At 42.0% G+C, this 15585-nt stretch overlaps 1 protein-coding gene across 3 annotated transcripts in view; it reads left to right on the forward strand.

The window, feature by feature from the left end:
- The window catches only part of CCDC149 (coiled-coil domain containing 149), a 48252-nt gene that overhangs the window by 22282 nt on the left and 10385 nt on the right, over positions 1 to 15585 (forward strand). For all 3 annotated transcript variants that reach the window (XM_072126000.1, XM_072125998.1, XM_072125999.1), the window contains exons 4-8: positions 381 to 488; positions 1291 to 1407; positions 6589 to 6761; positions 10121 to 10193; positions 13644 to 13728. In XM_072126000.1, the coding sequence (XP_071982101.1) occupies positions 381 to 488; positions 1291 to 1407; positions 6589 to 6761; positions 10121 to 10193; positions 13644 to 13728 (556 nt within the window). The remainder of the gene's footprint in view (positions 1 to 380; positions 489 to 1290; positions 1408 to 6588; positions 6762 to 10120; positions 10194 to 13643; positions 13729 to 15585) is intronic.

Raw genomic sequence — 15585 nt, forward strand, 5'->3', positions numbered from 1 at the left:
TTTTTGGCGCAATCGCGCCGACTTTCACGCGACAGAAATCAGGGCGTGGCCACCGGACAACCCGAAGGATTCGGACAAACCGCGGAATTTAAAAAGCCATTTGTGTCGCAAGATCAAGCACTCACATACACCAGAAAAAAGCAGGTGAACTCCGGCGGACCTCGGCGCAGCAGCGACATCTGGTGAATATCGGTGCACGGACCTTAGTGAATCCCGGCCGGACCCGAATCAACGTCGGAGAACCCGCCGCTGGATCGCGACTGGACCGGGTAAGTAAATGTGCCCCATTGTGTGTAACTTTGTTTTTCTCTATTAGTGGGAGTCATTGATTTGCTATTTTGGCACAAAGCTGAGGATTAACTTTTTTTCACCTTTTGCAGGCGAACCTAGCGCAGCTGCTGGGGGACGCTCGAGAAAGAAGCAAAAAGCTGGAAGTGGAGATGAAAGAGCTGCAGCAGCGACTGGGAGAAGTCCAGGGGGACAACAAGGTGATGAATTACTATGTGTTGTCTGTGGGGTCCGGCTTTGTGCGGTGGAGGTATTATGTATCTGAGCTGTCTGTGCAATCTCTCACTATAAAGAGCTAAGCCTCTTTCTCCAAATCCCTGTTTTGTTTTATCTACTGAATGGAGATTAGGACACAAGGATGAGATTTTATTAGAAAACTGCCATATGTGCTTTATTGTATGGATGAGAAGTCATTGTCCTGTTTGGGAGAAGGATGTCCGTGACTACTCGGAGCTCTTAAAAGTTGTCCTAAATAAAAACTGCTTGGAGTACCATTTAGCTTATGGACAGTGACCATCATGGACATCATGGCTAATTAAAAAGGATATTCTACAACATAATTAAAGAACTGTATAATTAGCTTGACTCCAGGACCCAAATCTTCTACATGTCCTGCAGTAGTCATTAGATTATTAATGTGATGTCACACTTTAACTAAACCGAAAGGAAATATACCATAAAATCAAGCATGATAAACCAGGGGCACTGGTTAATCACAGATTAATCCTGATTACATGTAAGGAGCTCCTTCTACCCTGCTGTATTCATGATTACAGTTCCAGCTCTGCTGTTCCACGGGGCTCTGTCTATCATATACTACTATGTATCACTATGATGCAGGGAGTCCCCCCACCACTGTGTTCTGTCTGTTAAACAGGACACTGCAGGGTCAATCACAATCTTCTTCCACTGGAAAATGTGTCTAAAGATGTGAACTGGGGTTTGTAGATGCCTAACTATTCACTGAAGTACAAGATTGTTTTTCTTATATTCTATCGTCAGCTGTTAAGAATGACCATCGCTAAGCAAAGGCTCGGGGATGATGAGGTTGGCATCCGCCATTTTGCACCGCACGAGCGCGAGGACCTTGTGCTGCAGCTGGAGAAAGCCAGAGAGCAGGTGATTTTATGAGGACATTTAAAAAAAATTTTTATAGTCGACATTTATTTTTCACATGTTCATTTAATGGCTCCAAGATTGTACACCAAGTACACTTACATGCAGGTGTTAATTTAGCCTGGAGCCCCTAAGGCTCATTTGCATAATTGTTAAAACTAGAGTATAAGAAGCTAAAAGAAGAACAGATCCTGCCAGATTGGGCACACACCGGTATGTCAGTGTGCTTGGTTAACAATCCTTCATCCTGGTGGTAGATGTCATTTAAGAGAGATTTTAAGCTATTTGTTTAGCAATTTTTTTGTCTGGCTGCAATATACCATGTTTTCCTGAAAATAAGACAACCCCGAAAATAAGGCCTAGTGCATTTTTTCCAATCTTGGGATACATTCACAAGGCGGAACCTACATAGCATGCTCTATCTTTTCCCGGTGTGCGGCGCAGAACGGTGGGGACGTAAATACGTAAAATTTGCGGCCGCATATACTCCAACCCCCCCCCCCCCCAGACGGCCGTGTAAATGCACCCTTAGAAACATATGGCCTTCCCTGAAAATAAGACTTCGCATCAGACTTTGCGACAGCTCCCCCCATATATTAGTAATAGTAGATCCTGCACGAGGCTGTGATGAAGTGAAGATGGGTGAAGAATTCATGGGATAAAATCACTCATTGTTGTATTGTAAATATGCTTCAAGCCTATTCTTCAAGAAATTCAGGGTTTGTAGAGTTATAACGATGCTAGAGAAGTTGTTGACATAATATTCGTTAATCCCTTATCGCACCGTGACGTTAGGGAATGTCATGATGAGCTTCTATTTAGTGCATTATGACGTTCCCCAACATCATGGAGATTGCAGTGGCTCAGAAGCAGAACCTGTGTGGACCCTGCTGTAGGCCGGCTGTAATCCCAGTTGTTTAACCCTTTAGACACCACGGTCACCCACTTCTCCGTCCAACTATCAGACACTGTCCTATTTTTGGGGAAACACATGGATGTTACCCTTAAAGGAAATCAAAAACACAAAAAAACCCCTAGAAATACTCACCCCCGCTCCTTTTCATCTTGATATCAACGTTGTCTGTTGCTAGTCTTGAGACGCCGGGCTTCCCTAGAAAATAAAGTTATAGTTAGCAGCATGGATCAGGGGGACAAGATGTCAAGTGCTTCAGGCTGCAAATCATGCTCACCCTCGCCACTGTTGGGAGCATGGGAGAAGGAGGTGATGTCACATGAGAAGCTTGAATTTGTGCCCCTCGTGTGATAGCACGAGGGAGGTGCGGGGATGTGCATAATTAGCACCCCAGAGCACTGGACATCTTGTCCCTACACTCCGGACTGCTAATTATAAGTTGCTTTTCTAGGTGTGTCAAGACTAGCGACGGACAACACCCGGATTTTTTGTGTTTTTTTGAGTTGTTGATTTCTTTTAAACGTGCATTAGTGTTTGCCACTAATACTCAAAAAAAAATGTCAGTGTATTTCATACTTCAGTGTACGGAGCTGGGCGGGGATTTAGGTTTTTTTGGGAGGGGGGGGCGCAATCTTCTATTTTTATTGATACCATTTTGGGTACAGTTTTTCAGTACAGGGTTCTCCACCAGGAATTCTTTTTCAGGCCCCCCAGAGGTTTGATTCTAGGGTACCTGAATAATTGTAGAATATACAGCAATAAAGCACCATACTCAAACTCAAGGCGTATATATCTCTTCTGCCTTTTTGCTAGTGTCCCCTATGACCTAGGACTCAATATTCGCCTGCCCGATCACCTTTTTGTTCCTGGGTATATCTGATATTGTTCACTTTAATCCATCTGTGTCTTACTCTCCTGAAATGTACCGGTGTCTATTGTGTACTGGATGACTACTTGGCCACTTGGTGTCAGTATTCTGTTGTTGCTGTTGTTGGTAGATGGTCAATTGACAAATTTTGACGCTTTTTTTTTAAAATTTGTGCGTTGCTTTAATGATGAGTGTTCTGTTTTGGAGAACATTTGTGGGTGGAAAGCTTAGAAATAAATCATACAGATAAACAGAAATAACATTTCAATATTATCTTCTTGTGTTGTTGTACTCTGAGGAAAAGCTGGAAGCTTGTGCAGTATTGAGTCTGGTCCATAAAGTGACAGTAAACGCTTGTACCGGGGCAATAAGCTGATGTAATAACTGGTTGGATCTACAGCGATCATCGGTGATCAGTGAAGCAATCCAGCAGTAAGAATGCCTATAGCGCCCACCCAGGAGGAACGGAGCATTACACAACACTCATAGCAATCCATGAGCTGCTTACTTCTTGGCATCTCAGATCACAAGAGCAGGAGATATTTTGTTCGAGGTGCTTCCGCTCTGGATAATCAACTCAACGGATGTCCTGAGATTTCCTTTTTATTAGAGACAAGCAAATAGTCAAAGATTCGATTTGCAGAAGCTTTGCCTAAAATTCCATAGCAGTCCAAATCCAATTGGGTTTGAATTGATTTTGCCCAATTCATTTGGAAATTGGTATATATCTTCCCCCCTCTAGTTCTATAAAAAAAAAAAAAATTTCTACAAGTTTTATTTTATTAGGCATGGCGTTAATTCAAACTATAATTTTTATAAAGGAGAGAGATCCACTAAGTAATATTCTATTTAGAACCTCTACACATCTTCCTATTAATACTCTTGTAGTACTTGCTGCTGGTTTTGCAGTCTTAAATAAAAATCATTTACGTTGTGATACGATAATCAAAATTTTATTGAATTAATATACAAGGCTTGTTAGGGGTCTCGTAAGGATTTCATGAAATCTATCATGTAATTTAACCTCTATACATCTCCATCACTGCTTTGTAGAGGTGAGCACCCACATTACAGCCACACCTTTACCTTATTTATTAGTAGGTTACTTCTGTTATGAAACTTAATTTTATTATTATGTATACGAGGCAGAGTGCTTTGAGGGGAGTTACCAGGGCTCTGGCTTCACAGGCTGATATACACTCAGCGGCCACTTTATTAGGTACACCATGCTAGTAATGGGTTGGACCCCCTTTTGCCTTCAGAACTGCCTCAATTCTTCGTGGCATAGATTCAACAAGGTGCTGGAAGCTCCTCAGAGATTTTGGTCCATATTGACATGATGGCATCACACAGTTGCCGCAGATTTGTCGGCTGCACATCCATGATGCAAATCTCCCGTTCCACCACATCCCAAAGATGCTCTATTGGATTGAGATCTGGTGACTGTGGTGGCCATTTGAGTCCAGTGACCTCATTGTCATGTTCAAGAAACCAGTCTGAGATGATTCCAGCTTTATGACATGGCGCATTATCCTGCTGAAAGTAGCCATCAAATGTTACAGGGTACATTGTGGTCATAAAGGGATGGACATGGTCAGCAACAATACTCAGGTAGGCTGTGGCATTGCAACAATGCTCAATTGATACCAAGGGGCCCAAAAAGTGCCAAGAAAATATTCCCCACACCATGACACCACCACCACCAGCCTGAACCGTTGATACAAGGCAGGATGGATCCATGCTTTCATGTTGTTGACGCCAAATTCTGACCCTACCATCCGAATGTCACAGCAGAAATCGAGACTCATCAGACCAGGCAACGTTTTTCCAATCTTCTACTGTCCAATTTCGATGAGCTTGTGCAAATTGTAGCCTCAGTTTCCTGTTCTTAGCTGAAAGGAGTGGCACCCGGTGTGGTCTTCTGCTGCTGTAGCCCATCTGCCTCAAAGTTCGATGTACTGTGCGTTCAGAGATGCTCTTCTGCCTACCTTGGTTGTAACGGGTGGCGATTTGAGTCACTGTTGCCTTTCTATCAGCTCGAACCAGTCTGCCCATTCTCCTCTGACCTCTGGCATCAACAAGGCATTTCCGCCCACAGAACTGCCACTCACTGGATGTTTTTTCTTTTTCGGACCATTCTCTGTAAACCCTAGAGATGGTTGTGTGTGAAAATCCCAGTAGATCAGCAGTTTCTGAAATACTCAGACCAGCCCTTCTGGCACCAACAACCATGCCACGTTCAAAGGCCTCAAATCACCTTTCCTCCCCAAACTGATGCTCGGTTTGAACTGCAGGAGATTGTCTTGACCATGTCTACATGCCTAAATGCACTGAGTTGCCGCCATGTGATTGGCTGATTAGAAATTAAGTGTTAATGAGCAGTTGGGCAGGTGTACCTAATAAAATGGCCGGTGAGTGTACATTCTCTGCAGCACTTCTACCTGTCTACTCACTCATCCCAAGCAGATGACTTCATGAGGCCCGGGGCATTTCTCACATGCACGCTACGGACTCCAACACACTGCGGCTTTCAGGTGAGCTTGTGCAGCCGGAGCTTGTTAGGCAGCAGAGCAGTGAGTTGGAGATTGTTGCGCGCTTGGTGACGTTATCTGCTAAACCTGCTTCAAGGACATAAATTAGCCAGTGAAAGCAGAGCCTGGAGGGGCTCTGGTAACCCCCATGCAAAGCACTTCTGGCTCATTTACATACATTAATATAAATATTTAAGTTTTATAACAGAAGGAGCATGATAATCATCAATATAAAGGTATATCTGCAATCTAATGTATAGATTTACTAGCTACCCTAGCAAAAGCATGTGTCTGGAGCCTGAACAACGCCAATGAGCAGACATAGGTGCCAACCCCAGGTTGTTTTCTAATTGTTCAGATAACCTTACATAATTCAGAACATCTTGAAGGGATTATGCAGGATTAGAAAAAGGTTCTACTTTTTTTCCCTTAGAAATAAAACCAGTCTTGTCTGTGCATTGCAGCTTGGTCTTCCACTGTTCATGAGCTGCAATACATGGAACAACCTTTTGGGAAAAGGAAAAATATTTATTTTATTAATTTTTTTTAAATTTTGATCCCAAAACTCACAAATCATGGAGTAGAGGATAATAACACAATAATAACTATTGTTAAATTGGGCAGAGCATAACCATAGCAAAGCATGTGAGCTGTTATTCCTGATGTGGACATCACAGTCCCACTGGTTGGATCTCCAGCGATTCATCGGTGATCTGTAGAGCAGTAATATTACACTATTCTCCTAGTGCCAACCCAAGAGGAACAAAGCATTAACCCAGTATTCTATAGGACGTATTACGTGTTATGATCATGGTGTAATCTCAGGGACAATATCTTTACCGACTACTAATATTCTGATGCTATTTTTGCAGATGGAAAGCCTGGAGCATGACCTCAGAGCTTCGCTGGATGAACTGGAGGACGTGAAGCAGGAGCGATCGTTCTTCCAAGATAAATCCGAGAGGTTGAACCAAGAACTTAACCACGTCCTAGGTGGCGATGAGAAGAGGATCATAGACATCGATGCCCTGTGCATGGAGAACAGGTGGGACTTGTACATAGATCGGGGACTGCAGACAGACACGTGTATATCACAGTGTTACGGCAGCGATAAAACGATAGAAACTCGAGGCTCCAGTCGTATGGCTGACATATGCTCCATTAATTCCGGCATATGTTGAGTGGGAGTTAGTGTTGTCGCAGGCAATGGGCTGTTAAGCCACTTATTACTTCTATGTTTTGGGTTTTTTTATTCCCATTTTGGAATCACATCATTATCTACTTCTAAATTTAGTGTCAGAGTCTTTTTTTAATCTTTTACCAGGTTTTTCTACTATAAAGGGGAATTCCTGATATGTATCACTTAGATAGGACATAAAACAATGATGGCTGGAGATCTGATACACCCGGCCACTCACCGCTTCATTAATGTGTTTAGAGCAAGTTGTGGGAATATCATCCATAGGGAGGATTATAGAGTCCGGACATTGACTTTCTTCAATCTGTAAGTGTGGCGAGAAGTCCTCTCCTAGTGATTCTATTGTACTGATATATAGAAGCGAGCACAGTCTCTATCAGTCCCATAGAGGCTGGAAGAGGTCGGAGATTTGGACTATCCCTCTATTCAAGTATTAACCCCAAATCTTGTGATTATTTGGGGTTTGAGGAGTCAAATTTCTAGCAATCGTAACATCCACTTTATTCCTTGGTGAGTACGATCAAGGAGGTACCAAATTTATATTGTTTTGTTATGTCTGATTACCTTAAAGGAAATCTACCATCAAAATCAACCAGGGACACTTACTCATAGATCCAGGTAGTGTGACTGTGATAATCTTCTAATATTCAAAGTCAGAAGTGCTTTGGGGGCCCTCTCTATGCTGTTGCTTCATAGGCTGTTACACTGTGCATGAGCACTTCCGCCCTCCCACTTTGTGAGTTTCCAGCAGGTAGAGGGAGGAGGGAAGTGCTGGGAAGGAGAGTGAGACAGTGTTACTACCTGTGAAGCTGCAGAGTGCCTTTAGTAACACCCCCCATAGCACTGCTGGCTCATTAGTATAATTTTACAAAAAAATTATCACCATTTATTTGGACACCCACAGTTTTTTTAAAGTGCAGTTTCGGATCTAATTTTGTGCTGGATAAGTAGATGTTTTAATTGATTCAGGTTTTACAGATTAGTGTACATCCCTTTGATCACTTTTATTCACATTTGTATAGGTGGCAGAATGTCGCATAAGCTTTGATTGGGACATTTGGATGTTTTTTCTCTGTTAAAGCGTTCAAGGCATCCGATAATCATTTAATTTTCTAATAGGATTTGGTACTTGGGCATATGTTTATGATTTTAATTTTTTTATGTATGCCTTCATAGGAAAGGGAGGGGTGATGAGTTTAGAATTTTTGCTAAATTTTTATATTTACTCTTTTCAGGTCCCCTTGGCAGCTTGAACCCAAGGGGGGTCTGATCGCTCATACAATATAATGTAATAACTGTATTTCGGTATGTTGTGAATATACTGCTAGAATATTACAGCTAGAATGTGAACAATATCACTATCATGGCGACCAATCGGTTCCCCCCTGATGTGGTCACAGACGGCGCGACTTAGACTACACCACCTAACAGGTTATCTGTTGTGATCTGTGCCAGCACCAATCACAGTGGTTATCAGCAGGATAATACAGAAGACACCTGACCTGTATGTAAGGGGGCTCAGTCTGTGAACTCCCCCTCGTACACCCTTACCACACCATGACGTACAGTTATGTTATGGTGCGGCTTAAGGGGGGGATGTCACAGCTTGTCTACACCTCCTACTGCACTCCCCATAGACCCCTGTACGGAGGCTACAGACCACTGCTGGTTACGATTATGAGACTGTTACGATTATAAAGCATATCACTAAATGCTGTTTCTAGAGCTCAAGTGAGATTGCGCCCCCATAATCCTGACACTATAGGGAATATGTGGTACCAGTTGTGGCTTGAGGACACCCCCAGCAATGGCCGCACCAGCACCAATCAGCCCATCGGGTCAGTAAAACCAATAAACTACTTAGTTTCCATTTCCTTTGTCTTCCCCCTTCCCCCACTTCTGGAAAGTAACAGACGGCTCTAAATAATGGCGAGAAACTAAAGTTTTATCTCTTACTTCAAAATCATTATAACTTTATGTTCTGTCGGAAGGCTCTGGAACAGTTGGGAGATGGAAGCGCCGGGTAATAGTGAAGTTGATTTAATAGGATTAAATTAACCTTCAGGGACTTCCGATAATACAGTCCCTAAACGGCAACAACTAAAGTACATTTCGCTAATGAGAAAGTAACTTCAAAAAGAAATGCTGGTTTGCAGAGAACTTTACACGATACGTGGGATGTAACGCATCCATACACATGATATCAGGGCGGCTGCTAATTGTACTGAGCTAAGGGGAAGTTATCAAAGGTTAATGGATCATCGATGGTTATCTAATGGGAATAGCCGAAACTCCTCCAGACGTTGAAAAGAGAGTGGTGCAAAATTTGGCCTTAGATGGTAGGACAATACAGGCAAGTTTTGCTAAAACAAATTCTACGTGTTACGTGGCATTTGCTAAACCTCTAACAAGAGAAACCCCTAAAATTAAAAATCATTCCCCTTTTCCTTGAAATGAAATTAAAAACAAACAAACATGTATGTTAGGTTCCATAGTGTCCCAAAATGTCTCATCGATGAAAGTCTAAAAATGATTATTTCTGCCCATGAACCCCGTAACAGAAAACATCCACATATCTGTATTGCCACTTTTTGTTTTACTATTTTGCACCATATTAAAATTTGATAAAAAGTGATCAAAAGGTTGGATTTTGAAAGGAGCAAAAAACTGAAGCGCAAACTGAAAAAGGGGTTAAATAGGATCCTTTTACAGCCTCCTACAACTCTTTTTTTTGTCCCTGAGCAATCAATGTTCTACTTCGTTATCTGATGTCAGATGGGCGGGACCAGGCTCCATTCATGACAGTACATAAATGATACATATTTGGTAGTGAATGTATGCTAATTAGCTACTTTAGTGTCAGATGGGCGGTCCCGGGCTGGAGCTGGTGGTCTGTATGATCTTGATGAAAAAGTAAAATAAAAGTGTGAAGGTTTTTCCTGTTCTGCGCTGTGATGCAGCCATTTCTTCTCCAGTAAACGAGCATTGGATGTCTATGTCTGTGGTTGAGGGCTACATGAGGACAACCATGATGAACATAAGTTGTGTCTGCATTCTATCCCATTCATTATCTAAAGTCTACAGAGAGGCCTCCCGCTTGATTGTCCTTCTCCGGCCATTATTGTTCTATCCTTCTTTCCGCCTGTGTTTTCCCTCTCCTCCGCTCCAAACCTTTTACAATGAGATTCAATCTTATTTTTCTCCAGGTATTTACAAGAGAGATTGAAACAACTGCAGGAAGAAGTTAATCTGCAGAAAAGCAACATTGTCAAATACAAGGTAAAGAAGAAAAAAAGCCCTTTCTGAAAAATGAAATGTGTCCCTCGGAGCTTTGTTCCAATTGAAAACAATTGTTTGGATTTCATGCACTTGATTTATTGCTTTTGTGTAGTTTTGTGTCACGAAAAATCGCACGTCCAAACTCATAGATGGCGAGAAATGATAAACCTAAAGGCACAAGCTCCACAGGCGCGTCAGGAAGGAGACATGAGCGATAACCCGGATTTTAAGTTTGTGGAAAAAGAAAACCAGTTTTACACAACCTGTGATGGATGTAAATAACACTTTTTAAACCATATGTATTTTTTAAATCAATATGTAAATGTGAGATTTGGTTGCTCAAATCTCAGTGGTTGCCATGCGCCCCAAGGCATCGTCCCAGAGTGAGATCTATGTCTCCTCTTAAGTTGTGCGCATACAGAAACACTCCCCTACTCTCCATAAAAGATCTTAGCACCTGCACCGCACACTCTGAGCATATGCAAAGTTTTATATATATATGGGCACTGTCAATCAAGGAGAATGGGAGCTATTTAGGGTTGAAAGTGGGCAAGAGGGTGCACCAGACTTCCACAAAATGTTAATATTCATATACCGTATTTTTCGGGCTATAAGGCGCACCGGATTATAAGGCGCACCATCAATAAATGCCACTAAAACGCCAAGTTCATATGTAAGGCGCACCTGATTATAAGGCGCACCATCAATAAATGCTGCTAAAACGTCTAGGTTCATATATAAGGCACACTGGACTATAAGGCGCACCTGATTATAAGGATGAATGACCAGCAGGTGGCAGAGCTGTGCATAGTTCAAGGCAGCTGTTGTCTGTAAGTACGGTTCATATATAAGGCACACTGGACTATAAAATACGGTACTGTAAATATACCCGTATATACTGCAGTATAAGCCGACCCAAGTATAAGACGAGGCCCCTAATTTTACCACAAGAACCTGGGAAAACCTATTGACTCGAGTATAAGCCGAGGGTGGAAAATGCATTGGTCACAGCCTCCCCAGTATATAGCCTGCCGGACCCTGCCCCTTAGTATATAGCAAGCACCTGCCCCCCTGTATATAGCCTAACCCCATATCCCCCAGTATATAGCCAGCAGCGGGGGAAGCCGGAAAGGTTTTTTTATATATTTTTTTCTACTCGCGTATAAGCAGAGTTTGGGTTTTCAGCAATTTTTTTTTGTGCTGAAAAACTAGGCTTATACTCGAGTATATATGGCAAATCACAGATTTTCACAAGAACAACATGCTTATATTTTTAGGGTATGTTTAACCTGGAAGTTGAGGTTGCCTTGAAATTGATTAATCTATCTTTTGACAGATAATACAGTATTTGTACAATTTATTGTGGTAGAAATGTCTTTTTCTTTTATATTTTTATTTTTTTTTACCTGGATTTAACTAATTAGCTGTTTTTTATGGACCTTGTGTTGAAAAACAAGAAAAACTTTTCCAAAAAGCAGTAATGTTGTTTCTATGTGTCCGTACAAGGATGAAGTTACAGAACATCCTGATTTCACACAATCAGTAAATGATTTAGCGGTAGATGTGTCATCCTATAACAGTATAACAGCTTCCTTCATTATAAGTGTGAACCTGCCGGGAGGTCTCACCCTCCTGATAATACACATTACAGCTCCGTGTCCTGAGCTCGGCACAGATCTATATATTGCAGGACGCAGCACACAATCCGTCTCTAGGGGCAGACGCAGGATTGGGAAAGAGCGTTTCCAAGTGTCCCTGGTTTCTTTGCTTACTTTCCTGAGTTATTATATTTCAAGTTTTTTTCTAAAAAGGTTCAAAAGACTTCAAGGTTTTTCCCTTATTCTATATTTTTAATTTTTCTTCACCCATTTATGACTAAGGGTCATTGGTGCCTGTTTGTCCAGGTCAGTTTTTGCAGTTCTGCTCTTCTTTTGCACCATGTCTTCTGCTGCGCTGTCTGCTTTCTGCCTTCAGCTGACAGACTGTAGGGGGCATACTTCAAACATTTATATCTCCAGAGCTGTAGCACCTAGAAACACAATTCTGGTGTCCTCTAATAGAGTCAAAGACGATTGTGTTTCTATGTCAAACTGAACCGGAGATATCCACTCTTATATTTACGGTCAGGAACTGAGATCTCTATTTAGAAATCGAATGTTTTACAGTGCATATCTCCGGTTCTGTTTCAGCTAGAAATACAATACTGATATTATTATTATTAAAGGGGATTCTTCTCTTTCATATGGCACTAGAATTGTGTTTCTAGGTACCACAGTTCAGGAGATATAACAGTTAATATATATCTGCCCTCTGCACAGGGTATGTGCAAACGGAACGTATATACAGGCGGTCCCCTACTTAAGGACACCCGACTTACAGACAACCCATAGTTACAGACAGACCCCTCTGACCTCTGGTGAAGCTTTCTGAATGCTTTACTATAGTCCCAGATTGCAATGATCAGCTGTAAGGTGTCTGTAATAAAGCTCTATTGATAGTCCTTGGTCCCATTACAACAAAAAATGTTTAAACTCTAATTGTCACTGGGGCCAAATTTTTTTTTGTCTGGATCTACAATTATAAAATATACAGTTTCGACTTACATACAAATTCAACTTAAGAACAAACCTCCAGACCCTATCTTGCACATAACCTGGGGACTGCCTGTAGTCGTATCATAGTGAAGGGGTTGAAAGGAGTTTGCCAGCCCCAAGGTCGCCCACTAGTTAAATCCAGCATTGTGTAAGGCTCCTTATAAGCTTTTCAAACATACTATTCCTGTTTGCCAGTGAATGGTTATTTTAGAGAAAATTCTGCTTAAATTTTTATATCAGATAAGATCCTTGGTGCATGCGTCGGGCAATGGGGGGCTGGTGCACCCGTTTTCTCCTACTCTTGGTGCACCCGTTTTCTTCATACAACTAGTTTCCAACAGGGAAGTAATTAAGTGTGTAAAAAAAAAAAAAAAAAGGGGAAGGATGCCTCTGGGTGTTACCAGGGTGCACCAAAAACCTAATTTGCTTAACAATAAAAGTAGAATATTCTCTTAAATAACTGATAACATCAGAAAATGTGGAAAGCTCATAATGGGCTCTACCTATTTGTGGTCTTACTTGTGTGGTGATTTAAGCACTAGTAGACTCTCTTTAAATGATAAAATTCTTGTAATCTGCACATGCCACTAGAGGGAGCTCCCTGCAGCATGATTTAGCAGTCTGCCATGGAACCCCTGGTGCTGCCAACACACAGAAGGGAGCTAGGAATCACATTTGCGAACCAGGTGCTCAACTTTCTGAACTATATTGTATAAAAAGACTTGTAGATTTATTTTTTTATTTGATAACTTTGATAAAATAAACTCTCCTTTCGCATTTGATTTCTCCCATCACTTTCCAGAATTTCTGTGTTTCACTTCCTTCTACATAAAGTCTTCCTGTACTTGTATTACAGAACGCGCTGGAGAAGAGGAAGAATTCAAAGTCAAGCAGCAAGTCTAATAGCAGCGCCCTGACTGGCGTCCTCTCTGCCAAGCAAGGTACTTTGGTTCTGTATGTCTGCACGTGGATGTATTCTCTACTATGTAAAGGTTTATTCTGGGCTGATGGAAGTGCCATAGCAGTGAATGGAGCAGGTCCATACAAGGCACTTTTAGGAGAATTTTGCATCTGAACCATCACCACCACAGAAAATATAAAGTAATATAATAAAAAGTACAGAACTATTAGCCTAAAAACTTTCAGAATGTTTATTTTCCCTAACCCCTTCATGATTGCTATGCGGTTATACGCTCCCTATTTCCTCAGGCCCTATGCCGATACCACCAGGGCTGTGGAGTCGGCAACAATTTTGGTGGAGTCAGAGCCGTGATCAAATGGACCGACCCCACAAACATATAAAACATTTTTAAAAGTTGAGAAATTTCTTTTAAATGTCTGTTCTATTCCCAAGGATTTGGGCCGGGGGTGAGCAACATTTACATTTGGTCCAAGGACCACACTGTCATACTGCTCAACTTTTAAGAGGCCGCAGCACCCTAGATGGACCAACAACCACAGTACAGCACAAAATGCCAACCCAGTAACCAAACACTACAGACAATAATAGTGCAGAACCAGAGCAGATAATAATAGTACTGGAGACCCATAACAGACAAATAAATACTGGAGACCCCCTTAACAGATAGACCCCCGGAGCTGGCAATAATAGTGACCCCCTAGAGTTTAATACTAACACTGGAGACCCCAAAAAATAAATGAATTCTCTCTTTTCCCTGCGCTTCTCTCCTGCCTGCATCACACGGCAGATTCTTTCCTCCTCCATGTGCCGCTCTGCTATGTGTCCTGCACCCAGAGCAGGAGAGGACCCGGGAGCAGTACAGTACAGCCTACAAGTACTTATCATTCCAGGGTCCTCTCCTGGCCTCGACGCATACAACCAGTGTCAGAGCGGCAGGAGAGGACGACGAAACAGCAAGAACTTCTCCGCTGCACTCACCCCTCCCCAGCCTCCTGTGCTAACGAAGGCTTCCATTAGTTATGTTACATCAGTTATGGAAGTGTTCATTGGACTCTGACTATCAGCAGGGTGCAGACCATATGTATTGACCGGCTGTATGTGGTCTGTTGGCGCAGCTTGTGCACTACTGATGCCCCTTTTAATGTAGATGTGTAGATGTATGTGGCTGCACTTTATGTACATGCTCAGTAGTGAAGTTCCTCTGCTATAGATTAGAGGAATCGGGCACTGGGAAGGAATGCTTGCATTTATCTCAGCACTGCTAGAGTGACCAGGAAATCAGGACTGCGGAGTCGGATTTGGGGACCATTTAGTGAAGTCTAAGTTCAGGAAAATTAAGAAGTCGGAGGTTTGGTTTAACGACTCCACAGCCCTGGATAACACATATATAGAAGTCATGGAAGTGTCCAAATTAGCATGATCATATCTCCAGAAGCTTGGCACCTAGAAACACAATTCTGGTGTCATTATAATTCCTGACTGTAACTTTAACAGTGGATATCTCCAATTTCCTTTCACCTCAAAACAAAGTCCAGATATTATGTGAAAGGGAGATTCTCCTCTTTAACGGGACCCCTGAATTTTGTTTCTAGGCGCTACGGTTCTGTATGTATGAACGCTTGAATTGCACGACTGTCCAGCCTGTCAGCTGAAGGTGTAATGCAAACCTTGATTAACAATTGTTATGATATGTAAAACTTTTCCAATGGTATAAGTGCATAACAAAACTGCAAAGCTTGACCTGGACATTCAGGCACCAATGACCACAAAGGGGTTAAATTTGACAAAAACTAATTGTGACTAATTGGACATTTTCATCATATAGTGGTCACCGCAGACTGAGTTGACTTTAATGGGGTCTTCTGGGTTTTCTATG

This window comes from Engystomops pustulosus, chromosome 1 (genome assembly GCF_040894005.1).
Source record: "Engystomops pustulosus chromosome 1, aEngPut4.maternal, whole genome shotgun sequence".
In the NCBI taxonomy this organism is placed as follows: domain Eukaryota; kingdom Metazoa; phylum Chordata; class Amphibia; order Anura; family Leptodactylidae; genus Engystomops; species Engystomops pustulosus.